Below are 27,494 nucleotides of genomic sequence, written 5' to 3'. Positions count from 1 at the left end.
ACAGGGCAACTGTATAAGAAAAATACTAATACGAAATGGATGTGTTGGAATGTAAAATGTGCCTCAATAAATTGCGATGGGTATAAGGTATAAGGGTATAAGGAGGCGGTAACAGAGGAGAAATGTAGGTGCAGGGATTCTTAGATAAACATATCAGAAGGTGACTTACGGTGTTATTACTTATGCCTAAAGAGGCAAGGCAGAGGAAAGAAATTAAAGCGGAAAACAGAAGTAGAATAGAAATACCGTCAAAATTACAGTATATGCCAGAAAATAACCTACGGTGTGAAATAATAGGCTGCACACCGTGGTACTCTTCAAATATTAACAACGCCCCGTAGTGCTATTCCCGCAGAATGGCCGATTGATACTCTACCCAAGGAACAACTAAACGTTTACAGGAATGATGACCTCCATGCTAGCAAGTATCATAGATGTTTCCATGGTAAACTGCAGATTCGTTGCCGGTCTGTCAGTCACTCAATGCAGAGAATGAGACCCGCAGAAAATATTTTTCTCCGTCATTTGAAGAGTAAGCTAATACTGTACATAAGAAAAGTTACTTATGAAGAAGGGAGGTTTCACATATAGTCCACGGACTTTACAGAAAATATAAGACAAAATGGAAGAAAAATTTTCTGGTTTTCCTACAAACCCGCGTGTGTTCAGAGAGTTGTGAATGATATGCTTATCAAAACCTTCCTCGGGATGAGTATACTCTAAATATGAAGTATCGTCCAGATCTGTACAGCCGTTTCGCTGTGATGGTAGAATTAACAAACAGACACGAAAAGTAGAAACCGCAGATAAGGTGTTGAGTTGACCTAAAACGGAGAAATATCTAAAAAAATGGCTAAATAAACTTCGTTTATATAGATTATAATACATTTCTTAATCATCGTTATCCAGTTTGCCTTATTTCTATCACTACGAGCGCTTATGTGAATCAATGCAGAGTTTTACTTAAGCCCTTATAACTACATTCGGTGTAGATATTTTTCAAAATATCATTAAACGCTTGAGGTTATTGAACCAAGGAACATATTACAGAAATATATATGTACATAAGTTAATTTGGATAGGAAATGAAATGTCGTATTGCTTTTAGTGTCGGGATATCCCACGACGGGTTCGGCTCGCCAGGTGCAGGTCTTTCTATTTGACTCCCGTAGGCGACCTGCGCGTCATGATGAGGATGAAATGATGATGAAGACAACACATACACCCAGTCCCCGTGTCGTAGGAATTAACCAATTAAGGTTAAAATCCCCGACCCGGCCGGGAATTGAACCCGGTACCCTCTTAACCGAAGGCCAGTACGCTGACCGTTCAGCCAACGAGTCGGACGATTTGGATAGGATTTGAATCAAAATGAAAACGAGTAAAGAAACAAGCGATTTTAGATTGTTTTTCTGGAACTGGATTTAGGTTGGGAGTGATTTTCGATTTTTCTTTGTTCTAGTTTGGTAGAGCTATCCACGACTCATAATTTGAAACCTTTACCTCTTCAACTTTCCACACAATTGAGGAATTTGCTCAATTTTACGTTTTTCTTTGTATGGGGTCCCCTCCTTTGTCTGCTAAGAAGTGTTTTCAACATGAGTGCCTTTGGTTTCGGCAGTCGAATAATTGATATGCGTTGTCATTTTATTGGAGCCGTTAATATATTACGAATAGTAAAAAAAACTATTATAACTGTTTGAAGGAGATATTGTTAGGCTGGTGTGTACCTCGTAAGGCAGACCATCCGACGAGGGTAGGTAGCATCTGCCGTGTATGGGAAGCTGTGTATTTGTGGTGCAGGATGGTATCATGTGTGGTGTGTGAGTCACATAGATGTCGGGGTCAGCAGAAATATCCACTTCGTGATCCAAGCGGATTAATCAGGCATAACAGCCTAAAATTAAGGTGTATGTGTGTTATTACTATCATCTTCCTTTATTTCTTTCTTCATGCGTTTACAATCCAGTGTAGGTTTTTCACTCGGTCTCAGCGACGGATTGTCACTTCTACTGCCTCAAGATCAGTGTCCCTGATCTTGAGACCAGTATCTCACCCAGGCGGCCTCACCTGCTATGCTGAACAGGGGCCTTGTGGGGGGGGGGGGATAGCAAGGTTGCATGGGATGGACAAGGAAGAGGGAAGAAAAGCGACCGTGGTACCATCCCGGAATTTGCCTGGAGGAGAAGTGAGAAACCATGAAAAACCACATCGAGTATGGCTGAGGTGGGGATTGAACCCCACTCTACTCAGTTGATCAACCGAGGCTGAGTGGACTGCATACCGAGCTCGGTAGCTGAAATCTCTTAAGTGCGTCCAATATCCAGTATTCCGGAGATATTGCGTTTGAACCTCACTGTCGGCAGCCCTGAAGATGGATTCCCGTTGTTTTCCATTTTGACATCAGCCAAATGCTGGGGCTGTACCTTAATTAAGACCGTGGAAGCTTCATCATTACTCCTGGCCTTCTCCTATCCCATCATTGCCACAATACCTGTCTGCGTCGGCGCGACGTAAAACAATATTAAAATAAAAGTTGCAGCCCCCGTACCACTTTGGAATTTTGTGGCAGAGCCTGTAATCGAACCCGGGACTGAGGGTGTACCATGTAATCACACTAACCACTACACCACAGAGGCGGACATTTTATAATCATCATTATCATTATTGTTAACAGAATCACATCAAACACATTAAAGTGCAAATAGGATGACTGACAGAAATGTATCCATTTGCAATAAGGAGCTGCAGACTGTATGAGAACTGAAACTTGATGGAATTCCATAAAAATTGCTTTTCTTCTGGTTTACGTTTAAAAATTAGTGCACCTTTCCTCGTCATAATAGGAATTGTAGAAGCACTTCACTTAGAATGTGGCTCGCAGCCCATTGTGTTGTAGCGCGCGTCCCCTCGATGAGATTCCACAAGTAGGTCATTTGCAGACGGGATGTTTGCTCCAACATTGTCGGTTACTTTGTGAGGGAAGCAAATTCCTTCGTTCCAGGACATAACGTTGAAGCACAACATGTTTCAAGTAAAATCCTCGTCCGAATTCCAAGTGAGGCAGGGAAACAGCTACTGCCGCCTGTCGTTTTACAACTTGGCTATTAAAAGAGCAAACGACCCACATCGTAATTCTACCAATACTTGCGAATGGAACCCTAATAGCTATAATATATAGCAAGCAGAATAACTGGCCCCAAGGATTTAATTATACCGGCCATAATAACAGAATAATTTGAAATGGTTCATAAGCCTGTCCTCCATATTCGAAATTACTATCCATAAATTAATTGGGACTACTAAATGACAATTAATATATTTTACTAAAATTACTGTTTCTAGATTCTATACGACACTCGATTGGAATGATAATAGGTAATATAGTATCTCCATACAAACTGTATTGAGTGCAGTTGTAGCTCGGAGTTGTACTTTGACGATGCGGACCTTCGTACTCTTGAGAAAACTGCATACAACTGTCCAAAACAAATCATCAACAGTGTCATCTGCCCTCCCTCCATATGAGTATTGTCGGAAGGTTTGGAATTAAATCCAGACTTTTGGCACGCATTCTAGTGATTAGAAACAATTGTATACTACCACCTCCCATTCCGTGCCGGCCAACATGCTGATATAAATAAAATAAGCACGGTGTCAGACTATACATACGTGTCGCGTTAACGACCATGTCCACCAGGTTCGTTGCTGTAATTCGTGCTTATCGAAGACAGAGATAAACTTCAGAATGAAGAAAATCATTTCACTGAAATATAGAGTCTTTCACTGAATATTTCAAGTCTTAATTGCATAATTCTTGTAGCCCTTATCTGGTAGCAGTGTAACTCTCGAATGTTCCCGTTTTATCAGTATTATACAGTATCTGTGGAAGGCAACAGAAGTCACGATGTACGTAGTTAGACCTCATGCCGATTGATATAGCTGTGTACCTGCGGCATCATGCCGAATAACAACTTCGCTGATAGAAACGTACTTTTATTTTTTTAAAGTACAAAAATCGTTGTAAGAGGTTCATTGTATTCTATTTGTAAAAGAAACTGGAACTAATTTCAGCTGTTAAAACCCTATTGTTTTCTCAATATCGTGCGTGCGTGCGTGCGAGAATGGCCACCTGAAGGGTTAAGCCCTCCCTCTGGCCGTGAGCTTGGGCGGGGTTGAGGAGATTTGATAGACGTAGGAGAGGGGAATGGAGATGTGTAATGAAGGAGTGGTGCAAATAGGGACCTCGTGGTTAAGTGTTTTTTTTACCAAAGAGATGAGTCTTTATTGAGCAGAGATATAATACAAAAATGTATGGCGCTGTTACAATTTACATGTTCGGTGGGAAGGTATAGTAGGGACTTTGGGAAAAGATGAAATGAAGGGAAGCTGTAATGTGAGCGATGGAGGTTGCTAGAAGACGGAATAGGTCTAGTATCGGCTGATGGGGTGGGAGGAGGGGTGTTTGGGGAGCAGGTAGGTGGACGGTTTGCGGGGGTGGGGTGGGTGGCCGGTGGCGGCGTTGCGAGTTAGTAGGAGGGGGGCGCATGGAATGGAGTGGGGAGCGAGAGTGTTCCACTCGATGGTGCTGGTTGCGAATTCGGACGCTGGTGGATATCAGCTGACATACTACTTCTTCTGAGGGGAGTTGTAGCCGCACCGTGAATGTAGGCCCGTTGGCGTTGCGGATGCGATATGCGCGGCGGCTGGTATTCCTGCTGTTTGAAGTTCTTGGAGTATTTCTGATTCTGTGATGGCTGGATCTACGCCTCGAAGAACACAGCTCGGTGGTGGTAGTTGTTGAGGTGTCGGAGTTGCGGTGGTGGTTGCTTTTCCTTGTGTGGCTGGTTGTTTTGCGCTGGTTGCATCTGTAGGGCTGGTAGGGGGTTGCTGGGTACTGGGTGGTGTGGAACTGAGGGAAGTGATGTAGGATGACATTAGAGGAGAAGGGTGGCTGGACGTGGTACTAATAGTGGTCGTAGAAGAAGGAGTAAAGGCCGAAGTGGTGATGGTGGTAGTAGTGGTGGTTGTGGGAAGGATGGATTTGGGAGGTGGTGGGGGCTGGTGTTCATTGACATAGTGAGCGGTGCTAGGGTCATCGAAGAGCTGCTGCACTATGTACTCCGGAGTGGGCTCCACTTTGTAGCGTCTGTTCTGGATGGTCACGTCGTTGTTTACGACGTTTCCCTGGTCTTCTTGGCTGTGTACAGATGCCAGGACGTGCGTGGATGGTGAGTAGGTGGAATGTTGTAGGAGCCTGATGACATCGTGGACTGGGGCGCCGGTGATACGGAGCTCTTTGAGAATGTCCTTTCCAGTAAGAGCGGTGTCCACGCCTGAGATAATGCAGGAGAACATGTTGTAGGAGAGGCGACTGCCAACGAGGCGTCTGCCTATTTATTGTTTATTGGGCCGACTGAGTCTCGAATACAGGTGAGGGCCACCCAGCCGAAAAAATGTCGAGGCGTGTTGCTTTTTCCCACTTCTGAGAGGTCGATGAAACCCTCAATATCGCTGTGAATGACAGCCACAATTAAGGCTGTTTACGTATAGAGCAGGAGACTTTACACATCTAGGTCACAGTACAATAGTAATATGGTTCACATATTTACTGATTTAATGTTCTCGGCTTTCAGAACAACTTGAAGGTGCCATGGATATTTTCAATTCTCCATTCGTTGGAGTCCAAACAATTCGTAACCATAAAAACTTGTCATATTTAACCTGAAGTCTTAACATACGTAGTACAGTCATTAAGTTCAGAGACTGACCCCATGATGGCGGTGTGGTGCACTATAGCGCATAGGTGGCACCGTAGTATGGTACCATGTCAGTTAGTGTCTCGTCTCTGCAAGGGAAAGCTGAGTGCATGCACTGGAAGCTGACGTACGGTCGTTGTTGTGAAGGTGATTTGAATGCGCCAGTCGGACTTTGACATGTCACAGTTTGAGCAACGGGAAAACATCCAGTTCTGTCAGAAATGAGGCAAAACCGCTGCCGAAACGTTTGAAATGATGCAGCAGTTTTACGGTGAGGACGCATCGAGTCGATGTGTTGTATTTAGGTGGCACCGACGTTTTGTTCAAGGACGGGACAGTTTGGAAGACGATGTGTGTACTGGTCAGCCACAAACAGTTCGAACGGAACGCAAGATCCAAGAAGTTGCAACGTTGGTGCGTGTTAACCGCTCCCAATCGGCAGACGATCTCGCAGCAGCAATAGGGGTCAGAGCCATTGTACTTGGCATAACATTCTGACGGATGACCTCAACATGTTTCGTGTAACCCAGCACAGTGTGCCACGAATCCTGTCACAAGACCAACGTGATGATCGCATGACGATTTGTGGTGACCTCATCAGTAGTGCTGACGATGATCTAACGTTTCTCAACCGGATAATAACTGGAGACCAAACATGGTGTTTCCGTTCAGCGGTGCTTGCAGCAGCTATACCGACGTAGGAAAATGTGCATAATGGACAACGGCGACTATTTTGAGGGTGGATGTGGTTCTGTGTAGGTGTACCCCGTGTTAGGCGGCATCGTGTGCAACACACGGAGTCGTGCGGCTGCCTATCCTCCAGGCATCAAGTCTCAGAACTTAATGACTGTACTACGTATTATTGTCGAATGCTATAAACATAATTTTATCAGTTAAGTACACTCGTGTCATCGACATGAGGTGGTCAAACTCTTTTCAGGGACCATTTTAACAACCTACCAGCCCTCTAGCCATTCTCTGAAAGTAACAGCAATCAAATTAGGGTCTCCTTGGACGGCTGATTTTAGCGCTAACTGTTACGCTACAAAGACGGACATTGTTTGGAGTAAATATGGTATTATTATTCACGAGAAAGAACAGAACGAAAAATGGTGTCTTCTTTTCTTTGAGGCTAAATCGACTTTGTACCTTTCAAAGTCACTATTTTTCCGTTCATAGTCGAGACATTGCGGAAAGTAGACTTTCACCGAGACTTTTCTTTACAGTCGCCAAGGGCCCGTACTTTGCCTTCACAAAGTGGGCTGTAGAGGATAATAAAATGTTGGAATTTTTAGACATAATCCAGTTTGTGAAAGACCTTGAAGATGTCCAGGAGATTATTCAAGACGCACGTACTCCTTGTCAAGTTACACGATATACGCAAAACCCGGCTGAGTTTTACAGGAATAACTCATTCAAAATCAGACACAGATTCGATAAACGAACTCTGTTAGACATCATCGCGATAGTACTAATGGCAGAAGATCAAAGAGGACTACCTATTCCTTCAATGTTATAACTGCTAATTGCTTTTATTATGGCCCGGGTAACTGTGATTTACTGGACTTAGGCCCAGTTTCATCAACTTGGGGTTAAATTTATCCTAACCCTGGGTTTGTTAACTTAGGGTTAATAGTGTCACTCATTCCTGCGAGTCACGCTTTTCGTCAAGCTATTTCGGCGGAAGGTTAACTAATACCGCATAAACCCTCCCCGGAAACAGCTACCGTACCGACAAAGGAGATAGTGACTAAAAATCAGAGAGTATGGACACACTTCTTGCGTGGTATTTATTTCTTGCGCGGTATTTCGTTTCCTTCCGCAGTTTCATGCTAGATATTATTCTTTCGTGATCGACAGAGGGAAGAAGTTCCGAAGAGAAATAGGGGTACGAATTTTTCTAGTGTAGAAAAAACATAACTTACTGAATTAGCCACAATATACCAAAAAGTATTATAGAATGCAAGAAGACTGACGGTGTAAAATATAAATTAAAGGAGGACACACCGGAAAATATAGCAGGGGAATTTAATAGCATTGCCCACGTTACAAAAAAGAAGCTCGTTGAATCTCTAGTCTTCTCAGTCTTCTTGTTTGGCACAGAGACGTGGACCATCCTCAAACGTGATCGTGAACGGATAGAAAGCTTTGAAATGTGGTGCTGGAGGAAAATGTTGAGGATTCCTTGGACAGATCATCGCACGAACACATCAATCCTGAACCAACTCAGATAAAAGTTCGTCTATCGTGTAAGGTCTCTCAGCGGATTGTACGCTACTTTGTACATATAATGCGCCGAGATGGTAGTCTTCAAAAGCTGATTGTTGAGGGCAAATTCCAGGGAACCAGACAACGAGGACGAGTACCAACGCGATGGATTGACATTGTGAACGGGCCCCCCAAAGAGTTCTCTCAGAGCAACCACACTTAAAGCTTTAGATGGGGGAAGAATGGCTGCGTACGGTTCATCGGATAGAGGGCTGAATAATATGATAGTCACGACGCCTCAGTCATGAGGCAAAACGAATAAGGATAAGAAGAAGATGAAGAAGACCACGTTACAGGCAATTTTGCAACTATATAACGAATTTTGAGGTAGGAATCACTGATTACTTGACAGTTGACAGAAAAATAACGCTTGTAGTCCCGACCATTATAATTATGAAACGGCACTGCGGTATACTGTAAAACCTAAATGCAATCAATACGTTTAGTATAGGAGAGAGAGGCCTGTTACGGTCAGTTGTGTTTACTAATCTGTCAAGAATTTCATTTTCACAGTCGATACCGCTTCATAAATTGTTCCTCAGATAGATATTAAAAGTCGTTTCTTCCAATTATAGGCCCATTTCTGTTACGTACACTATTTAACAAATCAATATGAAGTAATTCTGCATCAAACGCCTGATTTCGGCACCATTTTGCATTTAACCTCGAGTTAACGGTTTAACGCAGGAGAAAGTAGGGGTTAACTTACTTCCAGCCTTAACCTAGAGTTAAAATTAACCCTCCTTGATGAAACAGAAGAAATAGCCAAATTCAGAGTTAAAACTGTTAAGGTTGAAACCACGTTGATGAAACTGGCTGATGAAGGAGACCCAATTAGAAGGTCATAGTTTGACAGAGCTGTGAGATAATTAAAAAGAAACAAGGCAACTTCAGTTGATGATATTCCTTCAGAATTATTGACTGCCTTAGGAGAAACCATCATGGCAAGGTTATTCCTTTTAGTGTGTATGATGTATGAGGCAGGAGAAGTGCCATGCGATTTTCGGCAGAATGTTATTATATCTTCTCCCAAGAAAGCCGGTGCTGAGAAGTATGAAAACTACTGCACCATTAGTTTAGTATCTCATGCATGCAAAATTTTAACACGTATTATTTACAGAAGAATGGGAAAAAAGTTGAAGATCAGTTGGGAGAAGATCAATTTGGCTTAAGAAGAAACGAAGGAACACGTCAAGCAATCCAGCTTACGTCTGATCCTAGAGGATCGAATTAAGGAAGACATGCCCTCGTACGTGGCGTTCGTATATCTAGAAAAGGCATTCGATAATGTTGATTGCACCAAGCTATTTAAGATTTTGAAGGTGATTGGGATCAGATACCGACAACGAAGAATCATCTACATTCTATATAAAAAAGTCTGCAGTGATAAGAATCGAGGGATTTGAAACATAAACACGCATCCGTAAAGGAGTGAGGCAAGGCTGCAGTTTTCTCCCAACTTTTCAACGTTTACCTAGAACAGGCAGTAAAGGAAATCAAAGAAGAATTCGGAAAGCGAATCACAATCCAAGGAGAGGAAATAAAAAACCTTCCGATTTTCCGAAGATATTGTTATATTATCTGATACTGCAGGAGATATAGAGAAGTTGGTGAATGATACAAACGAAGTCTTGGGTAAGGAGTACAATATGAAAATAAATAAGTCCAAAACAAAAGTAATGGAGTGCAGTCGAACGAGGGCTGTGATGCAGGAAATATTAGATTAGGAAATGAATTACTACAGGAAGTAGGCAAATATTGTTACTTGGGTAGTAAAATAACTAACGATGACAGAAGAAAGGACGGCATAAAATGGAAGAGCTTACTTAAGAAAATGTATTTGATGACTTCAAACATTGGTATAGGAATTAAGAAAGATATTTGAAGACGTTCGTGTGAAGCGTGGCATTGTATGGAAGTGAAACATGGACGATAACTATCTTAGAAGGAAAGAGAATAGAAGCTATTGAAATGTGGTGTTACAGAAGAATGCTGAAGGTGAGATGGATAGATCAAATCACGAACGAGGATGTACTGAATCGAATTGGTGAGACTACATCGATTTGGCTCAATCTGACGAGAAGAAGGGATAGAATGATAGGACACATCTTAAGACACCCAGGACTTACTCAGTTGGTTTGTGAAGGAATTGTAGTTTGTAAGAACGATAGGGGTTGACCAAGGTTTGAATATGACAAGCATATTAGAGCAAATGTAAGATGCAATACTTATGTAGAAATGAAATTATTAGGACAGGATAGGGTGGCATGGAGGGCTTCATCAAACCAGACTATGGACCGATGACTAAAAGAACAACAAAGATGAAACCAGCCGTTATTAATTTATTATTCATTGTAATGTGTTTACACGCACTTGAATGAGGCTAGGTTAAATGAATAAGCGCACTCTTCTAGTTATAAACTTAATTTATTTTGTCATATCCAACATTTTCTGCTGACTTACGAAGTGATTGGCAGAAAAAGTCCTCATTTTGTCAAGTTCTCACGACCAGAAAACCTTTTTTGTTGCATTGTCGAGCAAAAAAAAATATAGAAACCACGAAACATTGCGATATGCTAGGCCTGATCTGAAATAACTAAAAGTGCTTGATGGAAGCTCCCTTTATTTATTTTAATGCACATTATCCACCAATACAATGGTTCAGTCATCAGGTTAGTGAATCCCACGTAAGTAAGCTTTTGTGTGGGCTCGTATACGTTACATACATTATATGAATTGCATCATAAAGTAATTTCATAAACAAATGGCAAAAATGTTTATTGCGAAGTAAAAATATGACACTCATTCTGTCTTCTTTCATTCATCTATTTTTCCTTCACTATTTGAATGTTTTTTTGGAAAAGCATAATTATAACAATTGTGTATACGGGTATGTATATTTTTTCTTAAATGAAATATTTAGAAAATAATCTTTAAACAACTTAGATATATCCAGCGAATTTAGATATGTTTAAAATTCTTCTTCTCTTGTTTTATGTTATCATGCAGACATTATTGCCAACTTGAAATACAGTTCATGAATCTCGACTTCAGCCAAAGACGATTTAGCGTCTAGAAAACAGACTTAGAGCAAATGAAGAGTTTCACTTATGCCCTTATAAATACACTCGGCGTGAACATGTTTCGAACAAGATAAAAAGCTCCTGACGGTATTGAACCACACAAGCAACTCAATGTTGAAACATGGCATTTATATAGAGAGTAAAAAGTAAGGAAGCAAGGTGAGATCCTTGAGGAACTCCACTGGTAACCATAATAGGCGAAGAGATATGAGATACGAATTGTAGGTAAACTAAATATCATCAGATAGAATAATGTAAATAAGTTCATTCAGCTACGATTTGAATCAAAAAGGAAACGAGTAAAGAAACAATCGATTTTAGACAGATTCTCCGGAACTGCATTTAGGCCGGAAGTGATTTTCCAAATTTGTTTCTTGTTTTGATAGAGCTAACTAATAATCACAATTTGAAACCTTCCCCGTCCCTTTAGCCAATCAAATTTCGGTACAGTTGAGGAAATTGCTTAATTAAGTATGGGGACCCCTATATTGTCTGCTTAGAAACTTTGTCATTATTAAAAGAATAGGATAAATAGTGGTAGACAATAACTGAAAAATTATCAAATTAATAACTAAAGAATATAACTACTAACCATTTAAATTAAAACTTAGAAAATATGAGGCAAAATTAAATGAATTGAATATTACTATGTTACAATCCGAGTTCACTGAAAACCATTTTACTATGTTATTGACTTCTAGGAATATTGCATAGTCTTGAATGAGAAGAGTAGAAACGTATATGGGGGAGACAATGATTCTTAAAATTTAATACGTAATTTTTTGTGTGATTCACACTTGCATTCATTGAAGTCAACTGCATGTACCCTGGAGGAATTTAAGATAGTTCAAAGTTATAATAAACCTTAGATAAACTCTTTCCACGTTCGTTCAATTCTGTCCCTCTATTTCTGCACGATTATAGTCAGTCGTAAAGGAAGCAACAAATTTTAGCGGGAATTTACTTCCAGCGTACTCTGATTTCCTGAAGCGAATGCAGATAACAGGATGATATATTGCAAGCGCTTGCTTCACTCTTTTTAGATCAACGTAAAAGCTCCTTGCTATAAATGGTTGCTTGAAGTGAGCAATATAAAATGTACACTAAAATATCTCGTTTGGAGTACTTCTTATCTGAAGGGGTGATGGAAATCTTAGTAAGTTACCAGCTGAATATCTTTTATAAGGTTACACAAGTAGGAACACCACACTGTGGTCTGAGAAACATGATGTGACGTAGGCTATATCCTTTTTCGTTCGCTTCACCCTATTTGGGGTACGTTGAATCAATTATTTCTCTGTGTGTTTTTCTTTTCATTGGTATTCAGTATTTCTTCATTATTTCTTATCTGCATTTGATCTCATCTTCCGAGATAATAGATAAATAAATAAATAAATAAATAAATAAATAAATAAATAAATAAATAAATAAATAAATAAATAAATAAATTAGCCGTGTGAATCCCCTAAGAGCTATGGTCTCCTTCAATGCAGGGACAGTGCTCAGTTTAGCTCTTCAGGTGAGCAGGTCCTGAAGAGCATTACTATATTGGTTAATCTGTAGTTTGTTTCATGATAACGTATTACCGCATATTATACAATTGTGTAGTCTCACCCTCGAGGGAATGCAGTTGTGTTTTTCTGGATCAACAATTCGCGAAAACGCACTGTTGCATTAATGACACATGTACACATTTTTCCGAGGGAGGGTTTAGGTTCCTTCTAGGTGAAAACGTAAACTTGCACTCTTCGTTCTTCCATAGCTTCTTCTCCGAATGTCGTAGACGTTTCCTATAATTTCTTGACCTTATCCTCCGTTGAAATTCTCCTGACATAATAGGTTTGATTTTAAATGCAGATTTCTCTTGGAAGCTTATATTATCGTGACGTATATTATTTTAGACCTTTATCGCTTTTACCAGTGTAAACTAGGTTGGTACTAGCCTGTGTCTGAGACCTTCCTATCAGTCATCCGATACTTCAACAGGCTATGCCATGTCGACAAGTGAAATGCGCAGCTTCCCCGGGTTTAACCCGAACCATAAACCAGTGATGAACACGAAACGTCTAGTATCTTGATTGGTCCGAACATTTCATACGTTTTCAGTCTTCTGTAGTCCAATTAGTGACCTTACAAACTCGGGTGAGGCACTGTGCCCGTGATCTGGTGCTGATTCCTTGACTCACATAATTTAAAGAGCTCTACATTTATCTGCTACTGTAACCCACCATTTCCTCTGGAAATAGGATGTTGAGATAATGGACTTCGTTTTATTTTCCAGCCTAGACGCTCGTGATCGTATACTACAACAAGCTGCGCACTGGGCTGACGAGAAGATACTTGGCGGGCGATCGTTCTTCCGCGTTCAGGATGATCCTGTCGAAGGAGGGCCCCATTTGGCAGTGGAGAATGTCCGTGAGACCGACGAAGGCACTTACCGCTGTCGTGTTGATTTCCAGAACACTCCAACTCGTAACAGAGTTGTCAATCTTACAGTCATAGGTAAGTACAACTTAATAAATTAACACTCCAACTCGTAACAGAGTTGTCAATCTTACAGTCATAGGTAAGTACAACTTAATAAATTATTTAGAATTATTACAAGATAAGAAACCAGTTGAAACGGTTCTTTCTCAGAATTATCGGAATATTCTTTATCAGTAAAGTTTTAATTCTAAATCGTTCGTTTCAAAGATTATTACTCACAATATGGAATTATTTTTAAATTCAAATAAGCACCATGAGAATATAAAGAATGCTCTAGTATTCAATGCGGTATCAATACTACATATTCTCTCAATATTCCTTCGTCAACGTTCCATTTCATGTGGGATTTATATTTGAATATAGCATGGTCTGTTCATTCAGAGGAAGAGGAGCCGTGCGGTGTAACCCATCCGAGCTCATGTTCTGGGGATAATGCCTAGGTCCCATTCTGTCTGTGAAGATTTAAACAATGAGCAGGGGAGCAATTTTGTGGAAACTTAATGCTTTGTTTCAATCTCACCACAATTTGTAATAGTATTTCACGGATACAATGAGCACATTCACAGCAGAATGATTGCAGTGGACCATTCATTACGATTACAGTTAAATATTGTGATCTGGAATTATGAACTGGGAAAATATCTGACTGATTAATCCATATTGCAGAATCCATTCATTTCAGGATTACAGGCAAAAATCGTGAAAACCTTCATTTTAGGAAAGAATATACGGTACGAGTTTTAACAATTTTAAAATTTACAAAGCATCCTCCTTATGGTCGAAAGAACATGGTGTACGGATGACTGAGTTTTCAATTCGATGTTTACTTCCACGTACAATGATTCTATACAGTATGAAAATGTAAAAAATATATTGTTGCAACCACTTCCGAATAAATTGGTATAAAGTTAGTGTTGGTATTTCTGTACCTAAAGTATTGTTAATATGATCTTCCGTAGTGCATTAATTCAACAAAGTAATGGATCGAAATTGTATATTAATTGTATATTGTATATTAATTTTCTGTATAAAAATTAGTCTGCAGTGATAAGAATCGAGGACATTGAAAAAGAAGCAAAAAAGTAGAAAGGAGTGTCTCCTCCCTATTTCATTGTTTATATACAACATGCAGTAAAGGGAATCAAAAAGGAATATGGGAAGGGAATCACAGTCCAAGAAGAGGAAATAAATACTCTGAGGTATGTTGATGATAGTGTTATTTTATCTGAGACTGCAGATGATCTTGAGAAATTACTGAATGGTATGGACTGACTTTGGGTAACGAGTACAAGATAAAAATAAAGGAGTGCGAAACAAAAGTAATGGAGTGCAGTTGAACGAAATCAGGTGATGCATTAAATATTAGGTTTGGAAATAAGTCTTAAAGGAAGTAGATGAATATTGTTAGTTGTGTAGTAAAAAAACTAACTGTGGCAGAAATAAGGAGGACATGAGGTGCAGACTAGCACAAGAAAGGAATGTATTTCTTAAGAAAATAAATTTCCTCACTTCGAACATTGATATAGGGATTAGAAAGATATTTCTGAAGACTTTCATGTGGAATGTGGTATTGTATGGAAGTGAAACCTGGACGATAACTAGCTCAAAAAGAAAGAGAATAGAAGCTTTTGAGATGTGGTGTTGCAGGAGGATACTGAAGGTAAAGTAAACTCGTGTCCTCATCAAGATGTGGTAAAGCTCTTTTCAGGCACACTCCCAATGGAGGTGAGCTGCATGTACTATTTGAACCACATACCAGCCCTCCTGAAATTCTTAAATTTCTGGCAGCACCGGGAATCGATTCCGGGCCCCTGAGGACGTCAGCTAACAACACTAACAGTAACGCTACGGAGGCGTAAAATGCTGAACGTGAGTTGGATATATCGAATCGCAAATGAAGAGATACTGAATCGAATTGTTGAGAGGAGATCGATTAGCCTAAATTTGCACATAAGAAGAGATAAAATAATAGGACACATCTTAAGATACACAGGAATTGTGCAGTTGGTTTTTGGGGGAAGTGCAGGTGGTAAGAACGGCAGGGATAGACCAAGGTATGAAAACGACAAGCAGATTATATGTAGGATGCTGCAGTTACATAGAAATGAAAAGTTTAGCGCAGAATAGGGTGGAATGAAGTGCTGCGTCAAACCAGTCTGTGAACTGGTGACTCAGAAAACAAGATACCAGTGTTACTGTCTTGAAATACATTTAGTTGTACATTTCCAAATTTCTTGTTACTCGGCCCACAGTTCTGTACTTTACTTATATGTTGCAATTTGATCGACAGTACGCATAAACAAAGGTGCATGTTATTTGGTTCCTCTTCCGGGTTGAACCGTGTTCTTTTCTCTGTAAATTCCGTACAGTTTGCCAACGTTTCGAATACATTGCACTATTCTTCCTAAATGCGATCGGAAGTTACCCTTCATCTGCCACCAATGAAAGGCGTAATAGAATTTGGGGATCCTGGAGTCTACCACATTGAATGTAGCTGTGGAACGCGTCACGTAGACGAAACCAAGCGTCTGATTTCAGCCCGACTTAAAGAACGTATCCGGCAAACCGAGGACGAAGACACAGAGATTTCAGCTGTAGCCAAGCTTTCATACGAAACAAGATTTGAAATTTTATTTGACAGGACCAAGATCTTAGCAAATATGTCTAGGAATTTCGGAGGAAATATCCATGGGGGTATATAAATTAAGGAACATCCGAACATTGTGAAATTAGAAGAATAATACAAAATCATATTTATATATTCACCAACATAACTTCCTACATGCCTCACTCTGACCGCATATATCGTTTATGCACGGAGAAAAGTGAGGGTTACAATGCTTTTGCCGGCAGGTATTCAATTGTGAGGGCAATTGCCTAGACAACTGAGCCGAAGTGTTCACACGTAGCCAATAATAATTGTAAGCCAGTCAACTGTCTTCTGACAATTGTCTCAGCAACTCGCATCGTTTAGGTGGTGGTGATTATTGTTTTAAGAGGAAGTTTAACTAGGCAACCATCCTCTATAAAACACTAATCAGAGAGAAAAAATGGAAGGAGTCCGACACTTCGAAAAATGAAGTTATCGGCCAAAGAAGGTCGTAAAAAGGGCGCAAAAATGAAAGACTCCCTAGCCCTCGCAAACCTAATAGCGTCGGGGTTGGAAAAGAACAAGATTTGACCAAGGAAGATCGGATAGGACAGATAAAAGTGAGGAGCCTGGCACAAGTAAGTGGAAGTAATGCCAGGACTCAGCTAAGGACCCCGTGGTCGCCAACCCACGCATCTTTTAATATATGCACGATAGGCTCCAAAGTTCAGAGCCCCTGGGCCCCCTTTTAGTCGCCTCTTACGACAGGAAGGGGATACCGTGGGTGTTATTCTACCGCCCCCACCCACAGTGGGAACGCATCGTTTAAACGCGGCATAAGAGCCGGACACCTATCAAGTCAGTTAACCTAAGAAATTTAAGAAAGTTACTTTTCGATATACCCTCATACAATTTAGGATGCCGTTGTTAATAATTTACTTATAGCCGATCGAGTGATAGTGCCCCATTGTTCATGGTACAAACTAGTTCAAGTTTTCAGTAAGAACGTTATTAGTTTTTTATGTCCCACTAACTACTATTTTGACGGTTTTAGGAGACGCCGAAATGCCGGAATTTTATCGCACAGCAGGAGTTCATTCCCGTGGCAGTAAAGAGGCTGACGTATTTGAGCACCTTAAAATACCAGGATCGAACCTGTCAAGTTGAGATCAGAAGGCCAGCGCCTTAACCCTCTGAGCCACTCAGCGCGGAATTCAAGTTTCAAAATTCTCACCTCTCCATGTAATACCGACACAAACGTTCATGTTAGTAAAACATAATTCTGTACCATAATTTACAAAATATTTCTACTTACTAATAAGATTGCATCATTAAGAAAGTTATGATAACGTCCAGCTCCCTGCTGAGTGAAGAATCTAATCTTGTATTTCTCGCTGCATTATTTCTTGTAGGCATGTAGCGTGATTAATCTGCAATCTTAAATAAACTTTCTCCATATGGTACGGAATTTCCCTTGCGTGACCGGTGTCACGATACTTTCATACAGTAAAACTTCTCTCATTTACCGAAGTGCTATTTCTTAATATCGTGGTGGCTTTATCTGTTACTCATATACCTTCTGCAATGCTGAGGAGTTTACAAACATTTACTAGCTGGATATTAGGGACCGTCATACAAGTTTAATTTCAAGTATTCTTTTTGGCGGAAGATTTCATCTATTTCCTGAGTTCTGTTCCTACCTTTCAAGACTGTTTGTAAGTTAACGAGTTCTGGAATAATTTCCGAAAGCAGAAGAACTTATTTCCGATAATCTCATGAGCTAGTCAGTAGAAAATTCAGTTAGCATAGTTACGCTCGCCAGATTACGTGGACATTTGGACAACTACTGCATGCATCGGCTAAGAATAAATAGCAGTCCTAATTTTTGTTATCGAGTTACTACCAATATATTGGTGGATCAAGCCGAAGGGGAATAAATATTATCTGAAAGGGAACTGTAACACATTTTATTTCAAAATCCTTTGAGGTGTAGTTTTGAGATATAGCCCGTTGATAGTTGTAGTGAAATTAAGGAGGAGTCAACGTTAGAATCATTCACCCGAAAAACGTTGTAACCGGGAGTTTTGCTGAAAGTGAGTTAAAGGTGGAATAACGTTCTGTATGGTATCCTGCATGCGATGGGAAACTTTGTTCTTGCAAGAAATAACAGTTGGCACCATGATGAATATTTCGAATTACCGTTTAGTAGAACAACGTTGTAACTACAAGCAATATGGTCGCTTCTGTTGTTGTGCCGCTAACAAACAGTGATCAAAAAAGAATAAATAAGGGTAAAATAAGGAAAGTTAATTTTGCTAATTTAAGGATAACAGACGAAAGGCACTGAAGGACAGCGGATGTCAATATATTTAGAAGTGTAAGCAACCTGTTCCTGGAAAACTACCACCGAGTGTGTGAGTAGAACAATTTTGTAACTGATTCCGATCCATATAATGTTTAAAGTGTGTTAACTGATCGTTCAGTGTATAACTTACCTATGTAAAATTTTTAGAACCAATTCTTATACAAGCTTGATTCACTTCTGGAACAATATCTTGAATATGAAGCAATTCTATTTTCAAATATAGGCACATTATTATGTTTATGTTTTGTAGCTGTTGTTGCAATAGCACAGATTGCTCGTGATAAAAACAATTGGCCTCTAGTACACAAACAAACAAGTAAGCTTTTATATGCTAAATGTAGGCTTAATTTTTTCCGATTCAATGTAGTTTTTCTTTTATTTTTAGGAAAAGTTTGTGACTGCAAGATTTTGTGCGGAAATGTACCTGCTAATAGTAAAATTAAGTTGTTCCAGACGTTCTAGAGCTTAATTATGATAACCAAATAACATTTTTGGCTCACCAATGCATTGAAGTTGGGGAAGTAAAGAGGCGGACTACCCCAGAGGAAGTATCTCGTCGCCAGTGTTCAGTTACCTCTGGAAAATGTTAGGGTACAGGTTTGTCAGAAGACTATTTGTAATGTATATAGTTTTACACCTCGTAGAGTGCAAATCTTGATTGAAAAAATGAAATCCAACTTGCCTCTTCGGGACAAAAGAGGAAAGCATTCCAACAGGCCAAACAGAATTCCTGATTGTGACAAAGTCTTAGTAAAAAGACATATTTAATCATTTCCAAAACCGGAAAGTCACTAACTCCAGGCATAAGAGTGTGAACTGTTTCTTAAGTCCACAACTGAATGTGCGGAATATGTATGAACTTCTCCGGGAGAAATATCCTAATGTTAATGTCACTGAACGCACATACAGAGACACTTTTAGATGTGATTTTCAATTGAAATTTGGAATTCCTAGATCTGGTTCAGTGTTCATACTCTGACCGATTGTTCATTCAGATGACTGCAACCTCATCTGCAGAGTAATGTAAACAAATTGAAGTTGAAGGCATAGTTCACCACACTAGGGCTGAAGTTGCACACCAAACAAATGCAGATGATTCTGATAATAGCAAAACCAAGAAAAACGTAGCGACCTTATGTGTGGGTGTTCAGAAAGTGCTATTCTGTCCACAATTATACCATTCTTCTGTGTTCTACCAATGTCAGTACTCGTGCTACAACCTAGCAATCCATAATATGGTTAACAATACTGCTTTCATATATTTCTGGCATGAATGTATTGCCAGAAGCGGGTCTGCAGAAATATCTTCTTGCATATTGAAATATGTTACTACGCACTTCAAGCCACTTAAAGCTGGTGAAATTCGTAATTTGATAGTCTGGTCTGACCGCTGTATTGGTCAGAGTAATAACTGGCGAATGATTGATTTGTACCTGAATCTGATCGTCTGAAAATATTTTACTGCTGTGGATCAAAAATTCCTGTGACAGGGCACAATTTCTTGCCCTGTGACAGGGACTTCACCATGATAGGGAGGAACAAAAATTCCTTCCCTGTGTATTAGCCATTCGACTGGGTACCTGTGATTGCAAATGCAAAAAATTCGGTTTTCTGGTTTGCGTGGTGGAAAGTGAAGATTTCAAGGATCTTACCATACTGGATACCAGCATAAGCAAGGAATCGTTCAAAATAACAGGATATGCATGGGTTCAAATATCGCCCGATGATCCCACGACATTTAGAGGAAGAAAAAGTCATAATATTTTACAACCGTGGGTATATAAATGCTTGGCAAAGAAGACAAGAGGAACTAGAAACATAAATTTGCCACCTACGAACATTTCAGCTTTTCCGACTTTATATGGAACACCTTCACCAATCAAGAGTCCAAAAAAGGATCTGTTGGACATGTGTCAGTATATTCTTGCTGAAAAGAGAGGATTCTATGAAAACTTACTAAGTGAATAATGTTTTACACTCCGGTGTGTTATAGTCTTTTTTGTGGTATTAAATCCTCACTATCTGACTTTACAAGTTATAGCGCATTGCAACCAATTTTGCAATGATAATGAGACACGAGCTGTCTGCAGAAGTGTGATATTACTCTACTCAGTTATTCTGATTATTTTTACTGCCGTGTTCTATTTTTTTAAGGGATTTCAGATAATATTGTGAGTTTATTTCAGAATAACAACGTTATAACTAGCAACATACAACGTTATTCCTGCTGGATAATTTTAATGTTGCCAATAATCATGTTGTAAAAGTACCATACTGTGTTGACAACTTTGCATTGCATTGTTAAATGATGGTGTTATGTATCCAGTTTATGTTCAAAAAATTGTAGTTAAATAAACCGATTTTTTGTCCTCCTGTAAAATTTATTTTGTTGGATACAACGTTTTTCGGGTGAACGATTAGTTTGTTGCCGACGCGTGTCATGGACGCAGCTTTGCACGTGGTCACCCAAACAGCGACTCCACATGCCTGGCTAGTCCGTTCTGTACAAAGCAAAGAGAAACCGTCAGATGACTCGCACACAAGACGCACGTTTTTGCTTTCCCAGAACTGTTTATAACACAAGCACCTGTAGGCATTGATTTATGTTACCAAATCTATTATTCGTTCTCAAACTGCACTCAAGCTATGATAGCGTTCTTTCACACCCAACATTCTCCTGAACAGAGGTTGCTCTACTGTATAACGGTCACTCTGTATATATACCAGGTGACCCGCTAGTGCCGTAGTTTCTACATTTAAGTGTCCCACATGAACAAGTGATGAATGGGATGTCTAACAACTGATTTTTGCAGGGGTATTAACAATTTGCTATTACTGCCTGCAGGAATGTTACGCCGGAATACCGTGTGATAACAAGCGGACTGTTGCTCACTGCGTGTTCCACATCGTATAACTCACCCCTTTGCCTTAGTAAGCCTCGTTTTCGAATGCAGAGTAGTAGGCTGGTGTTTGGTACAGCCCCACTAAAATTGCTGTCAACATATCGTCAATGGTTGGTTTGTTCAGCCGCTGCGAATATATATAGATATAATTTTAATGTATGGAAAATCTGCTCGGAATGCAGCCGAATCACGCAGACTGTATGTGCAAGAGTTTTCACAAAGCCACCTGACTTCCGTACACGTATTTCGCCAAACAGAGTTGCAATTAAAAGCTAATGGATCGTTCAAGGCTCATATCCACTTGGTAAAGTGGAATGACCGTGTGTGCTTGAGTTAATGAACTATTAAAGTTAATTTTTTGGATCTCTTGCGTATTTGCATATGCACACTGTTAGGGATAGTCGGTGATAAATGACTGCTATTTGTTTAGCATCTGGAATATACCACGTAGAAACGCTGCATTGTAACCCTTCGACTAGGCATCCCAATCATCACTAGTGCATGCGGGACGCTTATACGTAGAAAGAACGGAGCTCCAGGGCCACCTGGTATATAGCGGATGAGTCGGCCGCATCTGAACTTTCTGCATTTAGGCATCCCAACGAACGTCAGTGTGGTGATGGTCGATTTTCCTTTGCCGTATACCAAGTTACAATCGCCTTTAAAGCACTTACTACGTCATCACTGAAAGACTTTTGAAAAAAACATGTGTGTGACAGGCATTTACACAAAACATCAAACTGTCATGCGGTTATGTAAAATGTACGTGCCAATTATAAGCTTTCGATTGGCTTTGAAATAATCGATAAAAGCGATGGCACACTGATAGAGAACGTGTGTAAGTTTGTGAAGCGGGACGTAGTTTTACACCAAGTAAGCTTTCTTATACCGTAATCTTGAGGAAACAGGCACCGTGGTGTTGTGGACTGACCACAGACATGTTGACTCATGTTGCGTTGGTAGGTGGGTTCGAATCCCACGACGATCAAATAAAATGCCATTCGTGTCATATTCGGCCAATAACATGCATGTTGAATGTGTAGTGGCCCGACACTTGGTGTAGCCTAGCAGTCCTGGACATTTCTTCGCTATGTATTCAGCAGATAAGTATGTTGGCATCCTCCTCATCTACAGCGAAGCAAGACAGAACGCACTGGAAGCACAGCACCTGTACCAAAAAATATTTCCACACATAAAACAACCAAACGCAAATACGCTTAGAAGTATGGAGCGACGTTTGCGTATAACTTCGTCACATTCCAGAACAGGCTCTTTTAGAGTGGTACCAGTTACGTCCGGTGAAACTGCCTAGATTGTTTCGGACACTTTCCCGGAGAATCCTCACACGAGTACCCAGGAAGCAGCACAACAGGCCAACATCAGCCAGTTGTCTGCATTCCAGTTTTTTCGTCCGTATCACCTGCAACTACATCAAGAAATCTACGGACGAGATTTCGAAACTCGTGTTGACTTTTGTGCGTGAATACTGACGCAAGTGACAAATGATCCAGCGTTTGTATCTCACATTTTATTTTCGGAAGAGGCGCGATTTCATAATAATGGCTCTGTGAATCGTCATAATATGCATAACTGGAGTGTTGAAAATCCCTACTGGCAGCATTTGAGGCACTATTGGGAGTAAATATCCGGTGTGGTATACTGGGTGATCACCTAATTGGACCATATCTTTTTGAGGATTATTTGACTGGAGCCCGGTACCGACAGTTTCTTCAAGACCAACTACCATTGCTGCCCATGGGTGAGCGTGTAACCATGTGGTATCAACACGACGGAGCTCCCCCTCACATGTTAGTGAATGTTCGCAACTACATGAATGTTACACATCCCGGTTGATGCATAGGAAGGGGAGGACCTGTCACCTGGCCTGCTAGATCGCCCGATTTGACGCCGCTGGACTTCTTCCTACGAGGCTATTTGAAGGATGTAATGTAAGCACAGCAACCGGAAAATCCCGAAAGCCTTCGAAACCTTATTACGCAAGCCTGTGAATCCGTAACAACTACAATCCTACAAAGAGCTCGAATGGCAGTTCAACGGCGTGCTGAAATGTGCAATAATGCAGAAGGCCATAATTATATTTGAACACTTAGTCCGCTAACAGTCTGTTGCTCAGTCAAGCGGATTGATACCCCAACCATTATACTCTCGTCCAGTCCAGCTTATAAAACATCCATATAAGCAGCTCTTACGGCCTAGAACAATGCCAAAATAAATAAATAAATAAATAAATAAATAAATAAATAAAGAACCCGCCACCTCTGTGGTGTAGTGGTTAGTGTGATTAGCTGCCAATCCCGGAGGCCCGGGTTCGATTCCGGCTCTGCCACGAAATTTGAAAAGTGGTACAAGGGCTAGAACGCGGTTTACTCAGGCTCGGGAGGTCAACTCAGTAGATGTTGATTCGATTCCCACCTCAGCAATTCTGGAAGTGATTTTCCGTGGTTTCCCTCACTTCTCCTCCAGGCAAATGCTGGGATGGCATCTAACTTAAGGCCACGGCCGCTTTCTTCCCTCTTCCTTGTCTATCCCTTCCAATCTTCCCATCCCCGCCAAGACCCCTGTTCAGCATAGCAGCTGAGGCCGCCTGGGCGAGGTACTGGTCATCCTCCCCAGTTGTATCCCCTGACCCAGAGTCCGAAGCTCCAGGACACTGCTCTTAAAGGCGATAGAGGTGGGATCCCTCGCTGAGTTCGAGGGAAAACCAACCCTGGAGGGTAAGCAGATTAAGAAAGATGGAAAGAAATAACCCACGACGTGAGGGCATTCGGATACATTGGATCTGTGGATGATTCTCGAAGTACAAAATTTGAATAAAATTTACAGGCTCAAGTGGGATTCGGACCCGTCTACCAAACGCAGCTGTATTAACAGCACCGCACTTACCCTGTGACAATACGGGGACTCCAGCGAGCAGATTTCCAGAAAGCCTACTAGATGGACCACTGCTTCTGCTTCACGAAGGCACACATGTTTTCTATCAGTATGCGATCGCTTACGTCACAGAGCTTCGTATTACTGTAGGTTCCAAGCAGCTGTTAATAAACCTTTTAATAATTTCCAACCCTAACAAGAAAGAGAAATAGGGGTCAAACCACGAAGAACAATCAATGTTTCGTGATGAGTCGCGAACTGCTCTGAACTGTTTGATGTTTTTTATCCTCATGATAGCGTTAATGGGTAACGCGCCGCCATAATAATTACTTTTCATCCCACTTCTTTAAGTTCATTTCTCCTTCCATGACTTTCTCGGTACTATTGCAATTAGACCACATTTTGAGATGAAGCAGTTGGCAACACAGCTCCTTATTTCTTTTCCTGTTGATAGGAAAGGATTGTAGGTGTTTGAAATCGCAAAATATGAGACAATCTATTATTTAGATATGATCGTGGAATGTGCTTTTATTGAAAATTATGGTGGTTTCTTACTACGTGTCGGCTAGAAGGGAAGATGATAGTTGTCTTTTTTACCGGGCGAGTTGGCCGTGCGGTTAACGGCGCGCAATTGTGAGCTTGCATCCAGGAGATAGTGGATTCGAATCTCACTGTCGGCAGCCCTGAAGATGTTTTTCCGTGGTTTTCCATTTTCACACCAGGATAACTCTGGGGCTGTACCTTAATTAAGGCTACAGCTGCTTCCTTCCCACCCCTTGCCCTTTCCCATTCCATCGTCGCCATAAGACCTGTCTATGTGTCGGTGCGACGTAAAGCCAATAGCAAAAATAAAGTTGTCTTTTTTACTTTCTTTCTTATTTATGATGTCAATCGGGTCACATTTAAGTTGACGGCAGAATGAGTTCTTGGCTAGACAACGCCATAATCTTTCACAGCTATTGATCATTGTATGAATGGATCAGTTACTAACGTGTAGTGACAATTTATCATCTAACGATTTCAGTCATCAGCATTAACTCAATATTTTTGGACAGGAGTGATGGATGGTTGGACTCAGGATATCCTATTCATATGCATAACTGACAGGCATGAGAGTAACGAGAAAATTTACTGAAGCAAATATGTTAATGGCAGGAGAATATTCGTAAGTATTAATTAAGGTTAAATTGGGAATGAACTAGTTTCGGCGTTAGGATCATACGAGTGAACGAATGAGGACAGGTTACATAGAAAGTTAATAGAATCGGACAAGGAGGGATATAGACATTGAGGGAGACCGAAATGAGGTAGATTAGACTCAGCTTTGTCGACTGTGAGATAAGAGGTGTGTACCTAACGAGGTCACAGCACTGATTACAAATAGAGTGTCGTGGGTATTGTTCGTTCATTCACAGATGCTTACAGACAGAACGTTAAATGTCACAAGAGAATAGTGTATAAGCCAAACCCCACATCCTAACAGCCCTTAAGAACAATGGACCATGGATTACAAACTGATCCCCTCTCAGCCCGAAGGCTTGCAAATTACGAGGTGTCGTGTGGTCAGCACGACGAACTCTCTCGGCCGTTATTCTTGGCTTTCTAGACCAGAGTCTATATCTCGCTGTTATATAGCTCCTCAGTTGTAATCATGTAAGCTGAGTGGACCTCGAAGCAGCCCTTAGATCTAGGTAAATTTGCCTGACCTGGCCCGGAATGGAACCCAGGAATCCAGGGTATGTATGAATGTATTTATTTAGTTGATTATTAAAAATATTTTTCGTATGTTCAAGTATTTTTAAGAACCATTTATTTTCTTATGTGTTGCAAATTATAGGGTACATCGAACAAAAATTGGAAAAAAAAATCGACAGAAATAATACATGTTGAACAGTATTTTGGTTACAACAGCCAGGTATTTTAAATGCCTCGTATTTTTACATTTACATTAAATAAGGAGACAAGAACAGCCGAGTTGAGTGGCTCATACGGCTGAGGCGCTGGCCTTCTGACCCCAACTTGGCAGGTTCGATCCTGGCCCAGTACGGTGGTTTTGCATGCACTACCCTCGTGTCGGTAGATTTACTGGTGCGTAAAAGAATTCCTGCAAGACTGAACTCCGGTAGCTCCGCGTCTCCGAAACCGTTAAAGTAGTGAGTGGGACGTAAAGCAAATAACATTATTTTTTTTTACATCGTTACGCCCTACTTAGGAGTTCGATCGAACCAGCTTAGCTGATATGTTGACCTTCTTTTCCTCCGAAAATATCTTCATCCTCTCGCTGAGTTTCCTCGTTCTTCTGTCAAAGTAATGGTGGCTCCGGTGTTGGATTCTTCTTCTTCTTCTTCTTCTTCTTCTTCTTCTTCTTCTTCTTATTATTATTATTATTATTATTATTATTATTATTATTATTATTATTATTATTAGACTAGAACAAGAAAGTTGAACAACATTAGTTTAAGCTGAGACCCTTAATTTTTGCAAAAGTCCGTAAGCTGGCAGCGTTTATTAATACAAAAATGTATCAGATAAATTCTCACATATGTCTGCTATACGCTGAAAGATATTCATATACAATGGCTAATGATTGAAGTCAGGATATAATGGTCTAGAAATGAAAATTGGCGTCATCTGAACGAAATATAAGGCTATTTCAATGTAGTATGCTCAATGTATACCGTGACAGAATAGGATTCTTAATAATTATTTGTATCGACTGATACTGTGTTTGAGAAAGAAAAACTCTGCTTTGAGATTTTGAACAGAAGAAACTTCCAAATGATTCCAATTGCTTTAATGAGTAATTAGAAGTCAGCGCGTGTTCGTGGGAGAGAGCTCTAAGCACAATTAGAATTTTAATTAATCATTACCCAGTCGTAATTATACCAAATTCGTCCTCGTAACGAACTGTACTGAGACCATGGTACTCTGCAGCGAACGGTTCACGGAGAAGAATATCATTATACAAATGGAATCTCATTGGTGAAATGAAGTGAAGGCTGTTAACTAAATAGACTGCAAGATCTATGCGGACACACTGGAGACTTAACCATATTTGTGAGCGGCATGTTGTTAGTATCAACTAGGTAGAGGTTATAGTATGTTTAAAAATCCACAGTTCTGGACCTCCAGGCAAGAAACTCAATG

General features: G+C 40.4%; 1 protein-coding gene across 1 annotated transcript in view; it reads left to right on the top strand.

Moving 5' to 3' along the window:
• LOC136864385 (nephrin-like) overlaps nt 1-27,494 on the top strand; it is a 426,801-nt gene that overhangs the window by 8,773 nt on the left and 390,534 nt on the right. Inside the window, exon 3 of the mRNA XM_067141320.2 lies at nt 13,392-13,612. Coding sequence (XP_066997421.2) covers nt 13,392-13,612 — 221 coding nt within the window. The remainder of the gene's footprint in view (nt 1-13,391; nt 13,613-27,494) is intronic.

This window comes from Anabrus simplex, chromosome 1 (assembly GCF_040414725.1).
Source record: "Anabrus simplex isolate iqAnaSimp1 chromosome 1, ASM4041472v1, whole genome shotgun sequence".
Taxonomy (NCBI): domain Eukaryota; kingdom Metazoa; phylum Arthropoda; class Insecta; order Orthoptera; family Tettigoniidae; genus Anabrus; species Anabrus simplex.
This window is presented reverse-complemented; position numbering and strand designations above follow the sequence as displayed.